This window comes from Suricata suricatta, chromosome 13, assembly GCF_006229205.1.
Source record: "Suricata suricatta isolate VVHF042 chromosome 13, meerkat_22Aug2017_6uvM2_HiC, whole genome shotgun sequence".
NCBI classification, from domain to species: domain Eukaryota; kingdom Metazoa; phylum Chordata; class Mammalia; order Carnivora; family Herpestidae; genus Suricata; species Suricata suricatta.
In genome coordinates, this window is record NC_043712.1 from 4,654,545 (window position 1) to 4,678,950 (window position 24,406).

At 50.0% G+C, this 24,406-nt stretch overlaps 1 protein-coding gene across 1 annotated transcript in view; it reads right to left on the reverse strand.

The window, feature by feature from the left end:
- Positions 1-24,406, reverse strand: part of NUP214 (nucleoporin 214) — a 91,745-nt gene that overhangs the window by 36,495 nt on the left and 30,844 nt on the right. Inside the window, exons 20-27 of the mRNA XM_029921055.1 lie at positions 23,170-23,266; positions 22,987-23,070; positions 16,563-16,823; positions 15,036-15,197; positions 12,856-12,955; positions 3,974-4,049; positions 2,644-2,722; positions 19-109 (exon numbers count right to left, since the gene is read on the reverse strand). Of these exons, the coding sequence (XP_029776915.1) occupies positions 19-109; positions 2,644-2,722; positions 3,974-4,049; positions 12,856-12,955; positions 15,036-15,197; positions 16,563-16,823; positions 22,987-23,070; positions 23,170-23,266 (950 nt within the window). The remainder of the gene's footprint in view (positions 1-18; positions 110-2,643; positions 2,723-3,973; positions 4,050-12,855; positions 12,956-15,035; positions 15,198-16,562; positions 16,824-22,986; positions 23,071-23,169; positions 23,267-24,406) is intronic.

A 24,406-nucleotide genomic window follows, 5' to 3' on the forward strand; every position in this document is an offset into this window, starting at 1 on the left:
TTGAGGTTTGTTACTGACCCTGGTGGAGAAAATGAGAAAGGCTTGCTGAACTGCCCAGCAGCGGATGGCGTAGAAGTCCCAGCCGTTTCTGTCTTGGACGCCCCTGGCCCTGAAAATTATGGGGGGAAAAAAAAGAGAGAGAGAGAACATTACAAGAAAACCATTCCAGTTTGTCCCTCTGTGCAGGTCCAGCCTGTGGGCCTCACCGTGCCCTCCGACAGGTCAGCTCAGCCTCCAGGCCCATGAACTTGCTCGGTGGCTCTTGTCAGTGTTAATTCCAAACCAAAACCTGCCACACCCTCCTTTCCAGAAAAGACACCAAAATTTGAGTGCAGTTTAAGTCAAAACCCTTGAACGTAGTTCTATAATTTTATGATAATGTATAATAAAATTTTATAGTTATGGAAATATACTAAAAGGTGGGAAAAACTCAAAGAGAAAGAAGTTAAGATGTGAAATATCTTTGAGCAGTGATTTCGTGGCCATTTACTTTCTTCCTACTTTTCTGTATTTCTCAGAGCAGATCAGTTTTACGTTAATGAATAATAGCTTTTAAAGTACAAAGGTAACACGTGAGTGTTGTAATACAGCGAAGTGCAGAAAGCTGGCAGTGTAACCTACTCTCACCCCCATGTTCAATTCCACTGTCACTACCCCCTAACAGTTGGGGCTGATCTTCAGTTTCCCCTGCTGCACTACGTTAAAAGGGGAGGAACACGGAAGGCTACATTTGAAAAGGCCAAACCAATCAAACGTGAAGAAAAGCACATTCTCCTCCAATGAGTACAGGGGGGATATTAGGAAAAGGATTTTTAAAACTACTATAATGCAAGGTGGTGTGTGTGAGGGAGTCCAGTGCGACCCTGGTGATCACCTTGAAAATCAGAAACAATCTCAAATCTCAGCAACAGCACCAGGAGAACTTAACGGGGTGCAAGCCCTAGGCTGCAACGAAGACGAGTAAGGTAGAGCTGCATCCGATCTGGAAAGACGGACAAACTGTTTGCTGTAATGGGGGGAGGGCAGTCACCAGGCTACAAATCAACATGTGCGGGATACACATATTTTTGTTTGAAAAACAACCACCAAGTAACCTCCGAGACACACAGATTAAATTAAGGGTTGTTATTTTTGGAATGCGAATTTAAAGGGCAGCTTTCACTTCCTACATTACAGGTCTCTTCATCGGAGACGTTCTTGTGCATCTATGGTAGTTCATAATCAGGAAAACAACAACAGTATTTCCATTCTCAATTAACAAGAGAACCACAGAGGTTTCAGAAACTTTTTGCGAACCCGGACACAGCACCTTCGGGAGATCTGTCTGCCCCCGGCCTTCTCCCTGGGTTCTCCAGCATGTGGAAACAGGAGTGCGCGCCCAGCCATGGAGCCGTATTCCACAATCGCCGCTGAAGGACGCGTGTCAGAAACGTGCTTGCAAGTCACACCAACTTTTTAAGACGTAGGTGAGGCACAATTTCTTAGACTTCTTAAGTCTTAAGTTCAGGAGGGACAAAAAGCTCTCTGAGACAGGCTTGAAAGAAGTTGGGATGTCTGGTCTTTCAAAAACTTTCCAAAACATTAGCCGGAAATGGAAACAAACTTCTTAATTTGAATCCTGAGTGATCCTACCAGAACCTTCGTCTAACAGAGCACTTCAGATCCCAGGCAGGAAGGGCTACGCAGCTCCTGCCCCCGGAAAGCCCGCCCTGCGCGAGTCACATTCCGGACACCTGAGGTGTGCACACGGACGAGCGCAAGGCCTGCTTACTGAAGGCGAACCCAGACCCAGCCCGGCGGCTTTCGATTCTAGAGAGAGTCAGAACGACGGTGCAGCTGGGGAGATGTCAGGAAAGCGGGCGGCCGACGTGGGGGGCTCAGTCTCTGCCGGAACCTGCCCAGAGCCCCGCCTGAGAGCATGAGCGAAAACAAAAGCCGGAGCCCAGGGAGAGGCCTACGTGCAGAACTGCGGGCAGCACAGGGCCCCAGGCCAAGTGAAGGGGTGATAAAGAAGGGGCCAAGGGCAGGGGATGCTGGGAAGACCCCCCATCACCAGCTTGTACACAGGAGGGTCTTCTGCTTCAAGGTGGTTTGGGCAATGTAGACCCCTTGGTCAAAGCACTGATGGGGACTGTAAAAACTCCTGATCTGAGCTAGGAATCACTAAGCTTCCATGGGTACTGGGAACTGTGTGAGGCCATAAAATTGGGACACGGATGTTACTATGTCTACTCTGACATCTTGTATCGCCACAGATCTGTCTTCCTTTCTGCATGTTACCAGCGCTGTGTTATCGCTGTGAACCAAGAGCACTTTTCAGTCCTTGTAGCAGAAGAATACAGGTCCTGCTCCACCTCCCTCCCGTAACTGCGACTCTCCGGCAAGGCCAGCGAAGAGGACGCTATTGCTCCTTGTCGGGAAAAGCACCTTAAGGAAGATTTCCCCTCCCGTGCTCCAATGTCAGGAGTCTGCAGAGCTGACGAAGGGCTCACGGATCTCCCGGACACTCTTCATCGACTGAGGCCTTCCAAAGGTCTCTTTACGTGATTTCCTACGTCAGCTGCCCGTGATGGAGAACACTGAACTCTCCCGCGGCCGGTTTCTTTCACCTTGCTTGCCATGAAAACAAAAATGCAAACTGACCTGAAGCTTTCTCACCAGATGACAACTGGCCGGACACTGGCGTGGGCCCCGACGGCTTGAGGGCGTGGAGTAGCGATCCCTGTGACAGAACACAAGCAGAACAGGCGTGTGAAACCATTTGCCATCTTTTAGAAGAAAGCAACAAGTAAAATAAAAACATAATTTAAAAGTAAGCAAGCACAAACACTTTTGTTTAATTTTTAGAAACCTTATAATCCAAGGTCTCTACGTTTAAATGCTTGTCACGTGTAAGAGTCTATCGGAGCACGCAAACAGGAATATTCTGCAAGCTCCAACAATGCAGTCTTGCCTACGTAGCTTGGGCCTATTTTCCCGGTGCCCGGCACAGATGAGGCGCCGGGGCATCTGGTAACGAATGAGGAAATGAATGACACGGGTTCTGGCCCTCAATAAACTCATAATAAAATCAAAAAGCAAAACTGTTCAACTCCTCCATGTCCAGGCAACGTTCCTTCCTCTTACTGATTATGATTTCTGCCTGCCCATGTGTTCTCCGAGGTCAGCATGGAACCTACAGAACAATGACCAAATGCTAAGTGCTTAAATGCCACTTTATGTCACAACAAACAGTCAGAGAACCATGCTGAGAACTCACAAGGGGCAGGTTGTGAGGTTCAATGTCAAACAGGATGTGAAGCCGCTGCTCCCAGAGTCAGGGGGACAGTGGCAGAGAAAGCAGGTCTTGTGTCTCCGACTGTTTCTTCTGGATTGTTTGACTGTTTACAATGTAACCTATTTCTGTGAGAGGCAATGTTTATCATGCAAAAGCCTCAGTGTAGACGTAAGGAATACCACTGGACCCGCAAGCTCCGAAGAGCAGGGATTGCGGGAGAAAGCCGGAGAGGCCAGCCAGCCACAGCACCGATTGGTGTAAGAGCCACAGACCCGAGGGCTGGGCTCCGGCTCTGCTCCAGCGTCCCCTAATCGCGTGAGCTCGCATCGGTCACTCGTGCCTCAGCTTCTCACCAGGGAAACGCATTTAAACACCGGCCCGTTCTCTTGTACACGGTTGTCGGATGGCTTAATGAAGGTATGTTAAAGGTAAGTAAATCACAAACCCAAATAACCCAAACAATCCTAAGGTGTTAGAATTAGCACCCAAGATTCTAGGTGCAGAATGTCAAATGTTTGAAGGCAACCTCGGGCCTGACGGACCTATGTCGAGATCGGCATAAATTACAGGGAAAGGATCACAGGCCTTTGTCGGACTTATAACTGAAACAAAGGCAGGACTTGAAACAGAACTGTTTTCAGTTTCAAAGACAGACGTTGCATGGCTGTTCACGAGAGCAAAGAACCAGTCAGTCACCTGTTTGGCCGGGTTGGCGGCCGCTGGAGCCATCGCGGGGTGAGGGGTCTTGGCTGCAGGGTACGGCACCGAAGAGCTGGGAGACACAAAAGCGGACACTCAAGAGAAAGGCACGGGGGGTGGACATGACCTTCAACTCTGTGCCGACCTTCTAGCCAGTAAACAATACCAATGCTGGGTAGGATCTGTTTGGGACTCTACCCAAAATCATCTGACACTTTTCTGAAGAATAACTTGTTTACGTGAAATGTGCGTCTTCAGTGTAAAAGTTAAAGGGTTGAGCTTAAACTGTTTTCTCTTCCCGCAATCCTGAGGAAAAAAGTTAAAACTATTCAGAAGGAGAGCTTTTTTTCTTATGTGGAGAGTAAGCCTCCTCCATCCTCTCCCCTCCCGCCCCCCATCCCCGGAGTCTGGAACTCACATGCCTGATGCTCTTTTCCAAGCCCGAGCCTAGACACGAGTCTAGAACCATGCCTGATCCCCTTTCCGAGCCTGAGAAACCGTTCAGCTGGACTCGGGATGAGCACGATCTGCTGTGATAAAGGGCTCCCACGTGTTTCTCAAAGAGGAAGCATTGGACTTCTCACGGCAAACACCCCCAAGAGCCCAGCGCGCACCAGGTCGGCGCACAAGAGGTTCCAGCGGAGCGCTGCTCGGTACAACCTGCACCTTTGCTGGGGTGGGGAAAGTGCATCCGCTATTTGTAGGTAAGAGACCTACGTGAACTCAGTGCGGTGTGTGCAAGGAACGGTTATTCCAATGATTATTTAGTGTTGACGTGTGCGGGGGGGGGGGGGGGGACACCCGCCTGCTGAATGCGATCAAGGAGAAGAGTTCTATTCTTGGCTCCTGGGCGCAATTCATTTATCTGTCCTCAGTCTAAAGCGACTCTGACTGGTAAGAATAGTAGCAGCGGCTGTAGGATCTGGTTTTCCTTTTGTGAATTGCCCCTAGACTAGGGAGGAGTGCTATTTTTCCATCAAAAAACTCACATGGAAGAAGACGACAAAAATAAGCCCATGCCTCCCAGAAGAAAATCACCAAATGACTTAACAATCTTACAAGCACCTCACGATTCTCGCCTGGATTAGCGCAGAGACCTCCCCAAACTTTATCAGATTGAGACAAGAAAGAAATGGAGTTATTTCCAATGAAACAAATCCCCTTTGCTTTTCCCCCGACGACAGAAGACGCCATGAATGTGTTCTCCCAAGAAACACGTCTCTGCTCCCCGGAGACATCCGGCACAGGAAGGAGGAGTGTGCGGGCGGGGCTCCGGGGGCCGAGAGAGCCCCAGGCAGACACGGCAGACCTGGGCAAAGTGCGGTTTGAGCTCATAAAAATCACAAGGGAAATGAAAATCTTTTATGCTTTCCCAAAGACAAGCAAAAAAGAAGCCGTCGGTAAAAATAAAAGCAGCCACGTATCCACCTTTGGAACATTTTCTTGCGCCCCAAACAGTTATGACGCAATGGGAGTTAAATCACACGTGAAATAGGTGGAGTCTAATTACTGTTCCGGTTGCTTGTCGATAATGCTAGAAAATCTCTCGGGTGCTCTAAATCCCCAGACACACATTAGGAGTTCACAGTACCCACGCGCTGGGCCACGTGACAGCCTGCAGAGACATCCAAGAGAGCGACAGTACAGAGGGATGGCGGGATTCCTCTCTGGCAGTGCAGGCCCGAGGGGGACGGCCGGAGCCTCCTCTGAGGCCGTGCTCCGTTCCACACCCGAAACAGAGGCCGGAGGACCGCAGGGGGCAGGGGCACTACACCGGCGCCCCAGGGACATCCGCCTGCCGAGGCCTGCAAATGCCATCGGATTACCGGCGATACCCGAGTGCAGCCCTTTTTTTTTTTAAGGTTTTTTTTTTTTGGAGAGAGAGAGCACGCACAAGTGGGGGAGAAACAAGAGAGAGGGAGAGAGGGTTTCAAGCAGGCTCTCCCTGCTGTCCTCGCAGAGCCCGACGGGGGGGCTCGATCTCATGAACCGAGTTGAGATGGAGAGTCAGACGCTTCACAGACTGCGCCCCCAGGCGTCCCTCCAGTGCTGCCGCTTTAAAACGCGGGAATGAGTCACGGGGTCACGCAGGTCTCGGAGTGGTTCCTGGAGAAGCGCCCTTCCAACGGAATCGGAGCTCTCTGGCTCCCCACGCCCCCGGACCACGCCGATGAAGGTCAGCCGACTGCACGGGAAAGTACCAACTATCATAAACAGGGGAAACCGTCTGGGAGACTGCCTGGAACTTGGGAAGGCCTGGGCTCGGCTGTCTGCCGCCCCCGCGGCGCCCCCGCAGGCGGCGGATGTGCGCATGCTTTGGGGCGCGAGCTCCACACCGGCTGCAAGACTGAACGGGCAAAGACTGGGAGGCATTAAAGTGTCGCCGGGGCCCTTTCTTAATGGTCCTTCAAACGTTAATGAACTTCACCAAGGTAAATACACTGCTGTGAAAGGGGCCAAAGACTCATTCTTTCACCCAATTTCCACATTTTTTTAATAACAGATTAAAATAAATTTTTTTGTTTATTATTGAGACAGAAACAAAGCATGGGGAGGGGCAGAGAGAGGGAGACACAGAAACTGAAGCAGGCTCCAGGCTCCGAGCTGTCAACACAGAGCCTGACGCAGGGCTTGAACCCACAAACCATGAGATCGTGACCTGAGCTGTAGTCAGACACGTAACCGACTGAGCCACCCGGGCGCCCCTATTTCAATGGATCTTAATCATGACCACGAGTATCTTGTTAGGTACTCAGAAAGGACACAGCAGATCTAAACCATGAAATCTACTCAAGTTAACCAATGAACTAGGAATTTTTTGGGTAAAAGTTTAAAGAGAGGGAAGGCAAGTAAGGAGAAAGGACCACACCTCATGAGCAAGTGAAGAAACAGACAAAATCAGGAGAGAAAAAGAAAGAAGATGGTAGAAGATACGGAAAACAAAAGCTACCAGCCATTTTCTCACCTACCAGATGCTATCAGCCGTGAGGTCTGATAACAAGCGTGACACTCCGGGCAGAGACGGGCGGGCAGCCACCGCGCACTGCCGGTGGGAAGGCAAATGTGCCCACAACAGTCACGGCTCCACACGCGCGGACACCCGAGCACACGGGCCGCCTGGCCTCGGCAGCGCCGCGCTGGAGGACGGCCCCTCCGGGTGCAGTGCCCGGTGTGCCCCATTATCTGCTCTGCCCGGCACCGCTGCTAACAGTGCAAGACGAGCATCCTCGATGTCAATCAGTGGAGGGGGGAAAAAAAGAGCTGTCAGTTCATTTTTAGGAGTTTCTTATGTCTGACAGTGAAGATTGTGACTGCCGACCACTGTCCCCTATTGGCCAATTTTATGGCCTTGAAGACTCAGATATTTTCCAAAATATCACTAAAAGTCTTCAAACTCAAACTGCAGTTTTGCACGAGTGTCCAGATGCCAGATAACTTAAATAATGTAAACTGGAGCTGCATTAGAACTCTGAAAAAGCTCTATGTTAAAATGTAAACATAGGATGCCGTTAAGAATTTATAAGGACGGGGAAAACGTCCACAACTAAGTTTCATAACGAAGCTGAAACAGGAAGTTACAAAGCAGCACGTATTCCAACTGTAAGAAATGAAATTTTCACAGAATAAAGATGAATCACATGTAAATGGTGACTGAACACTTATGGTGAGAATAAAGATGATTTTAATTTTGTTCTTTCCAACTATCTGTTTTTTATAATGCCTACAATGAACATTTATAAAGAGAAAAACTTAAGGATCAAAGTCTTTTTAATAAGGTTACGGTCCTTACTACAGTTATTTTTAATGTGGGGCAACATCTTTAACTCAGCGAAAGAAAAAACTGTCAACCTAGAATTCTTGGCGAACAGATCTTTTAAAAACAAAGGTGAAATAAACTCTTCGGCAGACACACAAGAGCTGAAAGAACACAGAGCTGCCCCTGAGGAAATGGTAGAGAAAGCCCTTCCAACAGAAGGAAACCCAGACAAAGAAATAAAGGACACCGGAAGTGATACAACCATCCGTGTAAGCAAAAGAGGCTTTCTTCTTCTTTACATCTACTTAGCGGTGTCGGGGTGGCTCCGTCCATCAAACGTCTGACTCCTGATTTCCGCTCAGGTCATGATCTCACGAGTTGTGAGTTCGAGCCCCGTCTTAAGCCCCACTGTCAGCACAGAGCCTGCTTGGGATTCTCTCTCTCCTCCTTTCTCTCTGCCCCTCCCCTGCTCACTCCCACCCTCTCTCTCAAAAATGATACTAAAATAAAATCTATTTAAAAGGTAGTCAACTGTTTATCTACACCAATGTATCATGGAATTGATAACACACTAGGTAGAAGAAAAATGTTCAAACAACGACAGTACTGCAAAGGTGGGCAGGGTAGAAATCGAAAACTACTGCTCTAAGAATCTCATGTGGCATTTTAGTGCTACAGTGTCACTTGGAGACGGACTGGGGTAAGCTCAAGATGGACCCTGTAAATCGTAATGCAATCCCATAATTAACACACAGAGTTACAGCTGATAAACCAATGGACAAGATAAAAGAGAAATCATAAAAAATATTCCACCCGAGAGAAGTTGCAGAAAAAGAGGAAAATGGAACAAAGAGAAGATAAGACAAATAGAAACCAAACAGCATGATGTTGATTGAAACCCAACATGATAAAATCACACTGAATGTAAATGGTCTACGAACTCCAATTAAAAGTCACAGCCCGGGCCGCCTGGGGGCTCAGTCCGTTAGCTCAGGTCACAGCTCCTGGTTCCTGAGTCCACGCTCCGTGCTGGGCTCCATGTTGACGGTGTGGAGCCCGCATGGGAGTCTCTCTCCCTCTATCTCTGCCCATCCCCCACTCTCTCTCTCTCAAAATAAACCTAAACACAAACACACAAACAAACTGTTGAGGAAAATGAATCTTGACCCTTACTGAACACAGGACAATTGAATGGGGGGAGAAAAGAGTCTTTCCAACAAATGGTCCTGGGACAACCTGATATCCACTTGCCAAAGAATGAGCTTGGACCACAACATCACACTATTTACAAAATTACGTCACAGCGGATCAAAGACCTGAATGCAAGAGCTAAAACTAAAACGTTTAGGAGAGTAAATCTTTGTGACCGCTGATTGGGCAATGGTTTCTTAAATATGATACCCAAAGCACAGGCAGAAAAAACTAAAAAAAATTAACTGAACTTCATCAAAATGAAAACTTCTGTGTTTCAAAGGACATTATCAAGAAAGTGAAAAGCCACCTGAAGAATGGGAGACAAAGAATCCATCTTAAAAATGAGGATCGGGGCGCCTGGATGGCTCAGTCGGTTCAGCATCTGACTTTGGCTCAGGTCATGATCTCACAGTTTGTGGGTTCGAGCCCCATGTTGGACTCTGTGCTGACAGCTAGCTCAGAGCCTGGAGCCTGTCTTGCTCAGAGCCTGGAGCCTGTCTTTGGATTCTGTGTCTCCCTCTTTCTTGGACTCTCCCCTGCTCGCGCTGTCTCTCTCTCAAAAATAAATAAAAACATTAAGAAAAATTAGAATAAAAAAAATGAGCAAAGCATTGGGGCGCGCAGGTGGCTCAGTCGGTGGAGCCACTGACTGTGGCTCCGGCCACGATCCCGCAGTCTGTGGTTTGGGGCCCCGAGGCAGGCTCTGTGCTGACAGCTCTCTGTTTCCCTCTCTCTCTGCCCCTCCCCTGCTTGTGCTCTGTCTCCGCCTCTCAAAAACAAATACACATTAAAAATAAAAAGAGAAACAGAAGCTTCCTGCCGAAACCACAGATCATCACAACTATTTTTCAAAGCCCACAGAGTGTTATACTAAAAAAAGGTAAACTTTACTATATATTAATTATGCCTCAACTTAAAAATTTTGCTAACGTTAAAAAACACAAATCAGATCAGGTCACACAACAACCCCGAAGCATCCAACGGTCAGCAGCCGGGTCCTGCATGTTGCGGGACCCAGGACTCCACACCCACTGGCTCCCTGACCTCGTCTCCCTGCAGCCTCCCTCCCGCCGCCCCAGCCACCGGCGGCCTCCTGGCTTTCCTAAACCTGCCAGAGTCGCTCTTGCTATGGGCCCTGTGCCGGGTGCTTTCTTCCTTGAGGCGTTCATGAGACGTGCTCCCTGGCCTTTTGGTCTTTACTCAAATGTCAAGAGTCAGAAGCCACTGGAAGGCATTAATTTTACATAAGACAGGACGATGAGGCTTAATGGTGAGAGCAAACATGGTCTGGGGTTTGTGAGACACCTGAGGCATTAGCCACGGAGGAGAAGCACCTTGGGCGGCCAGCCTCTTTAAAACTGCAGCCCGGGGCGCCTGGGCGCCCGACTTCGGCTCAGGCCATGATCTCACATTCGTGTGTTCAAGCCCCGCATCGGGCTCTGTGCTGACAGCTCAGAGCCTGCAGCCTGCTTCCGATTGTGTCTCTTCTCATTCTCTGCCCTCCCCTGCTCGCACTCTGCCTCTGTCTCAAAAATAAGCTATATAAAAAAAAACTTTTAAGCTGCAGCCCGGAGCCGGACAACAGCCCTTCCATCCCTTCCGACTTCGGGGTCCTCCGTCCCGCCGGTCACCATCAGATACTTCCTATCTTACTCATTTCACTCACTGCAGTCTCGCCATGATTAGGGCAGAGGGGGTTGGTTGTTTTCGGCCTGCTTTGTTTAACCACTTTATCCCCAGCCCCTAGAACAGAGTATTAAGTATGTAATTAAGCATTCGTTGAAAGAAATAAACGAACGCCAAAATCCCTGAGAGAAATGATGTGTCGGGTGTGTTTTGGTAAAAACAAAGCAGGAGCGCCTGGGTGGCTCAGTTGGTTGAGTGTCCGGCTTCGGCTCTGGTCATGATCTCACAGTTCGTGGGTTTGCTCTGGTCATGATCTCACAGTTCATGGGTTCGAGCCCCGTGTCGGGCTCTGTGCTGCCAGCTCGGAGCCTGGAGCCTGCTTCACATTCTGTGTCTCCCTCTCTCTCTGACCCTCCCTTGCTCAAGCCATCTCTCTCTCTCTCTCAAAAATAAATAAAACATTAAAAAAATGAAACAAAACAAAACAAAACAAACCAACAAGCCGGCAATCCCGCCCCGTTCGGCCTGCCGTCTTCATACTCCGCCTGCTGCCAGGACTCCGGTCACAGGGGCGCTTTTTCAACTCCACCTCACGTGTGCTCTGTCCTGTCCTGGGTCTGCACTTGCACACATTCTGCGCCCTCTGTCCAGAGCACCCTTCTCTCCACCGGCAGCTTCTGGTCACTGTTCCCTTCAGCTCGAGTGTCTCTTCCTTAGCAGCGCCCCTGTCCCCCGGACCCCAGCAGGACACCTCATCGAACGCTTTCTCAGCACCCTGCACTTCTCCATCTGACCTAACTGTACTGCAGTCAAATGGCCCACGTGTAACTGCCAGGTCACCGGCCGTCTGGCTAAGATCTAAGCGCTGTGAGAGCGGGAGCCTGGTCTGTCTTCTTCGCTTCTGCATCCCTAACACCCAGAGCGGTGTCACACTCACAGCAGGTGCCCTGCGAGGATCTGCTGAACCCGAAGGGACTGAGCAGCATGGAGGAATCAGAATAGCCATGGGCTTGTGTTGGATAAACCTTCTTCCCCCAAAGAGGACAGTTAGTCAAAAGACGTAATGGATGGAGCCGGTGAATGTGAGATACGCCAATGGCAGAAATAATAGGAACTCATCATATAATACTGAGAAACAGCTAAAAAAGTTAAATGCAAAGCTGAGTACCTAAAATACACTTAAGGAAACTACTGCTTAACAGAATCTGAAAGCAACTTTATAATGAGAGTGTTTCTTTCTCCAGCTTTCTTACTGGGAGAGGGGGTCTTGCATTTATCACTTATGCTTAGAGGGAACCTATTACTCAACAAGTGGTTATAAAAAGGAACGACATTCCAGGCACTGTGCTGGGCATGCAAGTTCAGTAACTGTACTAGAGCCAGTCCTGTAGGGAAGGAAGAGACAATTTCTTCAAGATTCCTTTTGACTCTTTTTGTGTCTACTTTTCTTCAGGCAGAGAGAAGCGCGACCTGAGAGCCGCTCCTCCGACAAAGCCCGTATCAAAGATGTGCTCAGACCAACCATTTGGGGGAAACAAAGTGCAAGAAGGTTAAGTGAAGTCACTAAGAGGTGCTTCTCCATGGTTAACGGCTCAAGTATCTCAGAGACACCAGACCACATTGCTTTCTCTGTTAAGCTGGGTTTTCCTGTCTTATGTCATATTCTGCCTTTTGGGGGCTTTTTCCTGCCTTCCCTACACGAGGGACCTGGCTGCAATCCCCAAACTCTAATGCACTAACTTCTAATGCTCTAACTTCCCTTGGGAAGTTCACAGCAACCACAAATGCCATCTGGGTATAAACAGCATACCAAAGCGTCAAGGTCACTGCAAGATAGGAAAGCGGGTAGGCTTGTTTTTGGCTGTAGTACAGCCCTGAGATAAGGAAGAAACCCCTGGAACAGACAGTGTTGATACGTGGACCAATGTGGAGGAAGAGAAGGCCAGGGGACCAGTGAAAGAGGGCCGCTCGATAAGGCCAAAACAGAGCAGCCGCAGACCGCTCCGAGGCGGAGTGTGGGGGGGGGGGGGGCAGAGACGGGCCCGATGTGGAAAAATAGGGGGGCTGTGGCCGCTCTTCCTGCCGCTGGACTCATCACCGGACCCCAACCCCCTGGGTGATGCTGGGCTTCACCATCCCTACGTCCAGGCCGAACACATGCCCGGGAGACCTAACCTAAGGAAGCTGAGGCTCGGCCGGCAGGTGGGCGTGACAGCAGCGCTGCTGCCCCCTGCAGGCGGCTCCTCGCCGCTACAGAGGCGCTCACCGGGCTGCCCCGCGTCCTGGAAAGCAGCGCACCTACCCCAAGGCGGCAGGCGGGGCTCCGGGACTGTTCTTCAGGTCCTGCACGTTCACCACCTGAGGGACATTCTTCAGGGTCGACTCAGTCAAAGTACTGACAGCTATTTAGAGAGAGGAGAGGGGCACGTTAATTGCAGTAAAGGATCAAAACTTCCAGCCATATATAAGCGAATAACCAGGCCACCAATTCAAGCAGGATGCACTGTGATCACATACAGGAAATCTCCTCTGGGGGGCTCTGCAGCTCTATGACCGATGGGACAGCTGGCCTACTCCGTTCATAAAGATTATGGGAGGAGGCTTTGTGCGATTTAATCAAAGGTACTAGTTTAGGGAGAAAGAATTCCCCGACCGGCGTTCACAGGGCAGAGCTGAGGGACCTGCCACCTTGCTGGCTCATCCCGGAAAAGGGCCGAAAGAGCAAGCGAGCGAGCAGGGTTCAGACTGCTGCCCACACCACCGACCCATGCGTTCCCACGCCGGCGGCTTACTCTCGCCAGATCTCGTCAGGGGCGGGGAATACAAAAAATGTGCAAAGTCCAGCTTCTTCTCTAAAGGATCTCATAGCTTCGTGAGGCAGACACAGGAGTAAGATGGGGAAAACGGAGCTCGGCCAAGAATGGGCGGGGGGGCCAGGCGCCTGAACGAACCGACGGCAGCGGGGAAGGGCCCCTTGTCTATCAGGCGTGTCAGCTTCCACTTCCGAGACACTTACTGACGTTTGCTGGGTAACTACCACGGAGGCCTGAGCAAAGCTCCTGGGTCTCCTCTAAGGACACGTTCCGCAGAGCGGGAGGCCGGGGCGGGCCCGTGGCAGCCCGTTTTCATTCCCTCCTGCGGAATCGCTCACATTCAGACGCGCCTACACCTTAGAGATTTCAGCTTCCGAAATGATCGCAGAGATCACACCACCTCCTGCTCAGTGGAACAACCCTACATTCTGGCAGATTTTAAGTTGATAAATAATCAACTCAAGCAACTCAAAAAAGCTTGATTTTGGGCCTAGTCAGCACCATGCCAAGATTCTGCTTGCTCCAAGTCACATTTAACGAGAACAGTAAAGAACTCTATTTTTTTCTGAAGGCTCAAAGGTACCTTAGCAAGGTACCTTGCTTGTGCTCTTTCCTAGCTGTTTTGGACGTCTTAATCAGGGTTTTGTATTTGAACTGTTCTTCAAACGCTTTTATCACAGTACAACGGTCATCCTATGTGTCTTAATCAAACCACTATGTCTTTTTTTTAGTCTTTTAAAAAGAGCTGCCCCAAGGGATACACGCTCCAGGCAGTGCTGAAACTAAAACCGTATTTTATTCAACTAACACGAAAGCCCGTGACTCCTAGCGGGGTGTCTGACCGGGGCACCACTGACGCTCTGGGCCTGGTAACCCCGGCGGGGGTGTCCGGTGCACTTCACGGTCTCTCCCAGCACTCCTGACCTCTGCCCCCTAGATGCCAGCAGCGCCGCCAACCGCTGGGGAGGAGCGCGGGGTGCAGAAGAGCCTCCACTGTGAGGACCAGTGGCTTCTACGAACTGATGAACTAGTGATAACTGAAGGGCTCGAGGCCAACGACTTCGAAATACTAACGCAGAAAATTCTGGAGCGCCACAAAGCACTGACAGAAAGCAAGCGCCGACTACGATCGGCTCCCCGGACTTCCGCCCGTCAAGGCTGACGCGCCATCTTTAGGAAACTGCACCAAAGCAGGACGGACGCGGGTGGCGCCTGGGCTCTGAAACCGACTGGCTGGGTGACTGTCCCCTCGCTCACCTGACATTGCGCAGAAGCAAAACGGGCGCACGACCACTCAGCTCCCAGGGTGGCTGGGGATCCTTGTGACGCCATCAGGCAATTTTAATGGTATTAGATGATCTAACAGCAGAGATTAATTTGGGGCTTAAAGCTGACATCGTTCAAAAGTAGGGACCAACGACGTCAAAACCCACGGATTTCCCACCTGACTGAATAGGGCAGATCTAATCCCTCCCCTTAAAATGAAAAAGCTTTGGATCCAGTCTTTGCCTTCTTGGAACCTTCTCCCCAGAAAGCGGTGGGGGTGGGGGGCCTGCCCTCTCTTCTCGAGGGCAGCAGAGACCGCCAGCTGTTGCCGGGGCCCCGCTGTGTCCGCCCGTGACCGCCACGGCTCCCCGTGGGTCTCGGCAGAGCGCGGGCGGCCTCTTACCTGGGGCCTGACTGGCCATCTGCCGCCTCAGTGCTGCCGCGGCGGCCGCCTGGGGGGCCGGGACGGTGTGGGAAGGCCCGGGGGCACCGTGTTTCACGGTTTTTGTCGCCAGCATTGTGCTATCAGCCCCTTGAGGAATAAGCTTGCCAGCAGATGTAGACACTGAAGGAAAAAGAACCCAAGTGTGAGAGTGGGTCAGAGAGGAGGGCACAGAAGTGAAGACGGCAAGTCCAGTGTGAGGTCGCAGGGAAAATGGTAAGGTTAAAAGGCTTCAGCACGAACACGGAAAGTACCAATAAACCCCAGGCTGGCACCTCTATCTTCCAGAGGGGCACGTGCCAGGTGCCCGCCCGCATCTGTCAGCTGCAGCGCTCAACCCAAGCTCTCCTCCGACGCAGCCCGAGACAGAACCTCCATGCCGCCACAGGCCGACTCCTCGCTCTCCTCTCGTAAAACCTCTCCCTCCTGGCACCTCCCGATCAGGGTTCTCTGTTAGAAGTCACTTCAGTGCGGGTGCCTTGGTGGCTCGGTTGGTTGAGTGGCTGACTCCTGCTTCTGGCTCAGGTCATGATCTCATGGTTGTGAGATCAAGCCCTGCATTGGGCTCCATACTGAGCATGGAGCCTGCTTAAGATCTCCCTCCCGCCCTCCCTCTCTCTCTCCCCCTCTCCCTCTCCCTCTGCCCTGCTCACGAGTGCTCTCAATTTCACTTCGATGGGAAATCTTGACACTCTTGAACCAAAGGTGTGACAGTCCAACAGTGGTCACCTCTGTGAGCCAATACTAACAAGCATGGCGGCCGGCAAGTACCAGGGCCAAATATGGCTGAAATAAGGAGCTGAAATGAGCTCGGGTTTGAAAGGCACGAGTACGGAGACCTGGCTTTGGATGAGGCAAACAGCCTCCTCCTCGTACGCCTGAAAACACTGTTTTTGTTGTTGGTGTTTCTTTAAAAAAAATTTTTTTTAATGTTTTTATTTATTTTTGATACAGAGAGAGAGAGAATGAGAGGGGGAGGGGCAGAGGGGGAAGGAGACACCGAACCGGAAGCAGGCTCCAGGCTCTGAGCTAGCTGTCAGCACAGAGCCCGACGCGGGGCTCGAACCCACGAACGTGAGATCTGACCTGAGCCGAAGTCGGAGGCTTAACCGACTGAGCCACCCAGGCGCCCCTGTTGTTGGTGTTTCTATGTATGTTTATATGTAATCTCTACACCCAACGTGGGGCTTGAACTCACGACCCCAAGACCAAGAGTCGCTCACTCCTCCGACTGAGCCGGTCGGCCACCCCAACGCCTGTTTTAAAAACACAAGCCAGACTCAATAGGGACGCTGTGTCAGTGGGAGCCCGGCAGGGTCCCTCCTCGCTACCTCTTTCAAGGGGACCCACCTCCTCTGAATGCATCTTCTAATTTCTGCAATACTGGCAGAGATGGGCTGGACTGGACTTACTGGCGTGACCGTGTAAACGCCAGGCACAGTCCCTCCATCGACACAAAACCCGACGGGGTTCTCGCCGCCCACTTACCTGAAGTTCCCATCGCGCCGGGCGAACCATGAATCAGGTGAGATTTGGCAAAAGGTGCTGCCTGAGGCAAGACGCCGGGCTGGACGGAAGGCGTGCGAACCACCGGCGCGTGCCGGGGCACCTGCCCCGCCGCGTCCTCGTCCTTAGAGGGCGCCCGCGGGTCTTCGCCCTCCAAAGACTGGGACACGGACGAGGTGGAGCTGGCTTCGTCCAAGTCTTCATAGTACCTCTGAGACAGGAAGGCGGACCGAGACAGGCTGGCTGCCGTGCCCAAAACAGAACACAAGAGAGACGACTCTAGCGAGTCTGAAAACTCTGTGATTTTCACTGTCCACAGAGACATGTCCAACTTAAAAACACTTTGGTTATGACTTCTTTGAAGCAGAAGGAGCCGTGGTGGAAGGTGAACACACCTGGTTTTGGGTCTTTGCTCAAATGAAGCTTTGAAAACCCGAGCTGCGCGCAGACAGGAACATTTGGACCGTCAGACAGACAAACAAGCAAATGTGAAGTAAGAGACAGAATAAATGCCATGCAAAGGCACAGGCAGAGTGACAGCAAGCCAGGAAAGTGCCAGACAAGCTTCCACCGAAGAGTCCCTTTCCAGCAACAAACTTTTAAGAACAGGCCTCGCACGAACTAGGGACCCTGAATGTCCTCGGTCCCGGCGCCTCCAACATGCCCAACCATGGATGGATTCTCTTGAATCAATTAGGTTAAAAAAAAAAAGTCACTGAAATTTATCCTGACTGTCCCTGTCCTTCCATTAAGTGATGATGGAAGGCTTCACGCCATTTTGGAAAACACTTTTACTTCCTGTATACTAGAAACACCGCGCACCAAACAAAACGCCCAGCCCTTCAAGTGGGTTAAAACCACTGCTAATTATCGCTGACTTAACTGCCTCATGGGCCCATCAGTCTGTAAGATTTTGTCGCAATAAGCAAATGCAACTGAAAACCAATGCGACCTGCCGGGATGCTGCAATCTGGGGGCCACGGGCCACATGTGATTATGCAGGACGAAAATAATTGAAAGTAATTAGGTGAAAATTTCAAGTCGTCGGCTTCCCCAGCCACAAAACAGCTACGTGTGGCCACCGTACTGGAGTGCACAAACACAGAGGATTTCTCTCATCAACGGAAGTTCTACTGGACCGCAAGCGCTCGGCCAGAGGATTTCCGGGCGAGCACCTCTGCCGCAGGGGCACTTGGAAATTCCATCCAAACCCCCAGCACTGCTCGTAAAACTGCAGCGCATGTTTTCTGAGAACGTACTTGGTGCCACGTGCTGCAAAAGGAATCTACGTAAATGATCCCATTAAATCCCAATCACCGTCCTAGAAATTAAAAATTGCTATGATTGGACTTCATGACTAATGCTTCGAAAGGGTGGGGCACCTGGGTGGCTCAGTCAAGCATCTGACTCTTGGTTCCAGCTCAGGTCATGGTCTCATGGCTTCACAGGTTCAGGCCCTGCATCGGGCCCGGTGCTGACAGTGCGAGGCCTGCCTGGGTTTCTCTTTTCTCCCTTTCTCTCTGCCCCTCCCCTACTTGTGCTGTCTCTGTCTCTCTCAAATAAATAAACTTGACCATGTTCTAAACAATATAACCTAAGACTGAAGCCTGTGTTGGGCAGAACTGTGACCCGCTGACCTTTGTCCCTGGTGCCACACTCGGGCTATGCTTCATTACACGGCAAAGGGATGCTGCAGACCTAATGAAGGTTACTACTCAGTTGGTCTTAAACTAGGACTATCCGAGGGGGCCCACTGTGAACTCTCATGAGCCCTTACAGGCAGAGGAAGGAAGTCAGAGAAGAGGAAGTCAGAGAGCTGAAGCACAAGACCTCAGCACGCCCTCGCTGGCTTGCAGACCAAGGGGCTGGGGGCACACGGCAGAAAAACATGGGCCTCGGTCCTACAGCTGCAAGGAACTGGACTGTGCCAGCAAGCGGAACGAGCTTAGACGCGGACTCTCCCCCAGAACCTCCAGACAAGGGCCCAGCCAACATCGTGGCTTCCGCCTGGGCGCCCTGGGCAGAGGACACGGCTGGGCCCCTCTGCGCCGGGACTTCCGCCCACACAGCTGTAAGATCATCACGGGTGCTTTCGGCCACTGCACCTGTGGTAACTTGTAAGCGCACTCGCAGGAAACGCACACGACCCCCACGCTTTCTTAGGGCCACCGCGCTCTAACAAAGTTCTCTAAAACCTTGGTTCCTGAGCGGTAACAGCAACAAAAGACGATTCACATACACTGCCTTCAAGAACTGGATAGAGAGAGACTGATGCTGGACAGTGGTGCCATCTTCACGGCCGATGTGCGCTGCTCCCTGCTGGGCCCAAGGGTGCAGCTACCTCCTGGCATTAGAAAAGGGGTCCCACTGAAACCTAAAAACTCTTATTCTGCTTAAACTCTAACTCAGATTAGAAAAGGCAGAACGCCATGTTAACAGAAAAAAAAGACAGAAATCGTATCAGTAGACGCAAACCTCACATCTCATGGGGAACATAGAGAAAGTGTCCCCTTTGAGCTCAAGAGAAGGATGCCCACTCACCACTTTAATGGACTCTGCACTGACCATCTTAGCCAATGAAATAAGGAAAGAAAAAATAAAGGACCAAAAAAGCAGAATCAGAAGTGTTAGTATCTGTGGAGAATATAACTATTCCAACAGAAAGTCCAAGGAATAGCTACCGACATTATTTGAACAAATGAGTTTACCTAAGCTGCTGGATACAAGGTCCAACATACAAAAATCCAACATACTTCTATTATCACATCTAACCATAAAATGAGATTTAATGAAACAATCCACCATTCTAAGAACATCAAAAATATTAAACTCTTAGGAATAAATCTCACAAAAGATGTGTATGTCCTTCATGAAGAGAACACGGAGAGAAATTAAAGACCCAAATAAACATACACCATGTTTAGGAACTAAAAGATCAACACCGTACAAACGTCAATTCTCTCAAGTCAGTCTAGAGATTTTATACAGTTCCTATCAAAATCACAAATTTTCTTCCAGGGTCTAGGGATGCAGAATTTAGCAAGACAATCCCACTATTAATATGGAAATGGAAAGCACCAGGAAGAACCAACACATTCTAGATCATAGGTCAGCAAACTAAGACCATGGGCCAGCTACCCATGTTTACAAATAAAGTTTTATTGAAACACAGACAAGTCCATTCATTTGTATACTGTGTAGAGCTGCTTTCTCATCACAAGGGCAGAGTTGAATCGGGTACAACAGAAATCCTGGGGCCAGCACGCCTAAAATATTTACCACCTACACCTGAAGAAAAAAAGTTTGTCAACCCCTGTCCTAGACTATAGAACTTTCTGTGGTGATGAAATCACTCATTTACGCTTCCCATTACAGTAAACACTAGTCATGTGTGCCTACTGAGCACCCGAAATGTGGCTACTGGATTTGCATAACTGAATTTTTAACTTGATTTCGTTTTTATTACTTTAATTTAAGCAGGCTACTATATTAGCAGAGCTTTGGAATTTAGAAGGAGAACAGTGCTGAGGCTTTATTTCAGGAGGAGTTAATTAAAGTAACACGGTAGCAGTGGTTTCTAATCGGGATGAGGCCAACAGACCTACATACAAGGAAAACTGATTTATAACAAAGGTGGCCAAAAAGCAGGGAAGAAAGGAGTCTTCAGGTAATATTATGGGGATGATTCGGTATCTAAATACAAACCACGTATGTCACGGGCACAAGTCCATTCCAGATGGTGTGAGCAAACACGGCGCGCCCACACGGTGGGCTGGCATCCAGCAGGTAAAAGGAAGGAACTGCCTGTGTGTGGCCAGACTCGTCCTGGGGGTGCCTCGGAAACATACTGAATGAAAGAAACCAAACAGAAACACCACACACGTTCCCATTTATGTGCAATTTCCAGCGAAGGAAGACGCACACAGAAAGCACACATCAGTGGTGGCTGCGGGCAGAGGACGGAATGGCCGTGAACCAGCAGGAGGGAACTTCTGAGCGGTGAAGTGTTCCCAAACTGCAAAGTGGTGACGGCCATACAGTTCGCTAAGTTAGATAAAACTCATCAAGCTCTACGCTTACAAAAGATGAATTTTACAATATATAAATTACACCTCAATGCAGTTGTTTAAACGAAAGCCAATTCCAGGTAGACGGGAGACCTAACTTTGCAAGGAAAACACCGGCATTTCCAGACACCAATAAAGGTGGACGTGCGCTCGTTACCCAGCGCTGCACGAGGATTTCTCAAACAGAACCCAGAGAGCACCAACTGCCAGAGAAAAGGCTGGTACGTCTATTCTAAAAGTAAGCACTTCTGTTTGCCAACGGACATCACCGAGAGGGAAACAAGCAAGAGCACCTACAACCCGTAGAACCGACAAAGGGCTGGTGTCCAGAACGAACACAAACCTTCACAAATCAGCACGACACATCACCCAGGCGGGGAATGAGCAAAAGACGGCAATCGCACACTTCACGAACGTCAACTATTAACCAAATACTTAGCAATACACAAAAGGATTACACCAGAGCTTCACAGGAAAAAGACCGACAATAGTCAGCTTGGCAAAGCTGCAGAAAACTGAAACAGTCTTACCTTGATGGTAAGAGTAAAACAAGCTGGTACAGCCGCTTCGGGAAACTGTACAGAAGACTCTCCCGGAGCGGAGCATGTGGACCGAGGAGGAGCCAACTCCGTTCCTAGTCAGGTGACCGATACGAGGAGGACATCTGTGCCCCAAGGACACGCAAAGACGTTCAGAACTACATTCTACTCTATTACAGCTAAAAACCGGAAACAGTAAGCGTCCACTAAGAGAATGGTGAACAAATGTGGCACGTTTCTAGAGCCAAATACTAACCAGCAACAAAACCTGTCACGGCTACCTGTGACATGGAGGACTCCTACAGACCTGCTGCGTAGCAAGAGAAACCATCCAGGGAGTACAGGAATGGCCGTGGACAGCAGGGAAGACCCCCAAAACCAGGCAAAACCAAATGACAGTGTCTGAGGAGACGCGCTCCAGGTAGGAAAGCTGACAAGAAAAGCCAAGGTACGGAGACTAAGGAGAATGACAACTTAATGCGACGTCCAATCCGAAACCGGACGCTTGATTTTTAAAAAAGAGTCGCTCTGAGGGCCCGCAGAGGGACAGCTGGCGAACCGTGGGTGCGGACTGCACGCTGGGAGCCAGTGTTCTGTCCAAGTCCAACTTCCTGCCTCTGACCGTGGTGTTACTGTGTGAGAGAACAGCTTCTTTGTAGAGGACACGGGCTGGGTAACAGGCGCAGCGAGGCCTGTCTGCAGCTTATTTTCAAATACGTACAAAACACGGAAGAAAGAAAATTTAAAGAAGAATGTTTAGGAGTAAATCAACACGAACTAATTGATGACGTACCTGGATGAGGAATAAGAGTGACTTTCTATTCTTTACACTTTTCTCTATTTTTCTAATTGTAAACCCCAAAAATGTATTCTTTAGGTTAAAAAAAGCTATTAAGAATTTTTGTCCCTATTTACCTAATTGAACATTATATGAATTGAGACAAATTAATAAATTATGGTACAGGAAAGACTAAATTTCCTTTAAAAAAGTTTATTTTTGAAAGAGTGTGCAAGAGGGGGAGGGGCAGAGAGAGAAGGGGGAACAGAGGACCCAAAGCAGGCTCTGTGCTGAGAGCCCTGCCCGGGGCTCAAACCCACAAACCAGGAGATCATGACCTGAGCCGAGGTCAGACGCTTAACCAACCATGCCACCGGGGAGCCCCTAAATGTCCTTCTTCCGTTTTAATTCCCAAAAAGCATCTGTTATTGGTGTAAAAAAAAGTCTCAACTCAAAGAAAACAGCAGACAGGGGCACTAAAGCAAAGCATAACTATGTATGAAATGACATATGACAAGTATTTTTTAAAAAGAAACGGAGACACTAATTCTGGAAAATTTAAGGGGAAACAACAGTGTTTCGTGTTAGTCCCAGGGCTCCGTTCCAGCCACGTGTGTTTCGCCATCATTCCCTCACGAGTAGTTTATTTCTTAAGTGATTTTTTTCCTCCCCCAAATGCAATTCTACTCAAAAGCCCACACAAATCAGAAGTAAAACAGCTCCGGACAAAGCGGAGGCTTGTGGGTCCCCACAGCCACTCGGTCTCCTCCGAACCCACGGGAATCACGGCGGTGGAACCTGTGGGCTCTAGGATACGGCGTCAAGGCCGAAACGTGACCTCGAACTGCTGCGTCCTGTGCGGAGAAGCTGCTCCCTGCTCCGTACTCGGAAGGACGACGGCTGCTGGGGACACTTCCTCGACTGCCCACGGAGAACTAACGGGAACCACAGACACCCCCTTCCTGCATCCATACCAGGTCCTGCGTGTTCTGTGCTAGAAAGTTCCGGACCAGTCCCTTTACCTGGAGCAGTGGATCTCACTGGGGGGGTCTTCCTCTTGGCCAAGAAGTTTCTCAACTGTGCTTGCTTCACGGGGGACAGTTTAGCTGCAAGAAATTCATGAACCCCGTAAATGCTTAAGACCTGGTTTTTAAGGTGTCAGCAGAGGGGAACAGAGAGTTAAAGACCGAGAAGGAAGTGCTCACCCGGCACTCGGGGCAAGGGCTTGGTGTGGGATTCTATGGTGGTTTTCAGCAAGGCACTGCGGAGACTTTCGAGGTCACTGTCAAAACTGAGAGGAGAGTGTTACCTGCAAACCAACTACCACCTGAGAAATCTCCCCAAATATAAACGCCAGAGATGACAGCACCCCCAGTAGAGAAACAGGAAATCTGAGCAATCAACGCAACCGATGGAGAAGGAGAGAGAGACCATCTCAACATCCCCCCACCCCCCACCCCCACCCCCACCGCAAACACAGCGCTGACAGTGCTTCACACAGAGGCCATTCGGCCTAAAGGCACAAACACAAAATCACCCTGGTAACTTCAGGGGAAAACTGACTGACTCCCAGGTCTCAGAGGTTTCCACTCAAAATGACAAGTCTGAGTTTCTAGACAAGCTAGTCAACTTAATTCTGCCAGTTAATTTTCTTTCTTTAAAAATGTCTGTAGGAACTGCCCGGCTAGCTCAGTCGGTAGAGCATGAGACTCTTAAAAATGTCTGTAGGGGCGCCTGGGTGGCTCAGTTGGTTGAGCATCTGAATTCGGCTCAGGTCATGATCTTGTGGTTGACAAGTTTGAGCCCCGCGTCGGGGAATTCTGTGACTCCCTCTCTCTCTGCCCTCCCCCACTTATGCTCTCTCTCTGTCTCAAAAAACACATTAAAAAATTTTTTTGGAAAAAAGAAGACTTAAAATAAATAAATTACAAAAAATATGTGTTTATATTTTTGAAAGAGACAGAGAAAGAGAGAGAGTGAGCGTGTGCAAGCAGGGGAGGGGCAGAGACGGGGGACAGAGGACCTGATGCAGACTCTGAGCTGACAGCACAGAGCCTGCTCTGTGGCTCAAACCCACAAAACGTGAAATCATGACCCGAGCTGAAGTCAGACGCTGAATGGACTGAGCCCCGCACGCGCCTCTCTACCCATTAATGTTCAAAAGAACAGGATTTCTCTAGACTCCGCTGTCATCTGCTGGCACCCGTCTCATCGGGCACACTTAATTTCACTCCAATAATCCTCGGAGGCAGGTGTGTTGCTACCTCCATGTTTTAGGATCAGAGAGGGTGAGGAAGCGGACCAGGATCACACCGGTGACAGCAGAGCCCCTTTCAGACCCACCTCACCGACTCCCGAACAGTTAGGGACCCGTCCCCTCAACCACAGTCCTCGAGCGCCAGCGGCACGCCCCTCCCGCCCCCCCCCCCCCCCCCCCCCCCC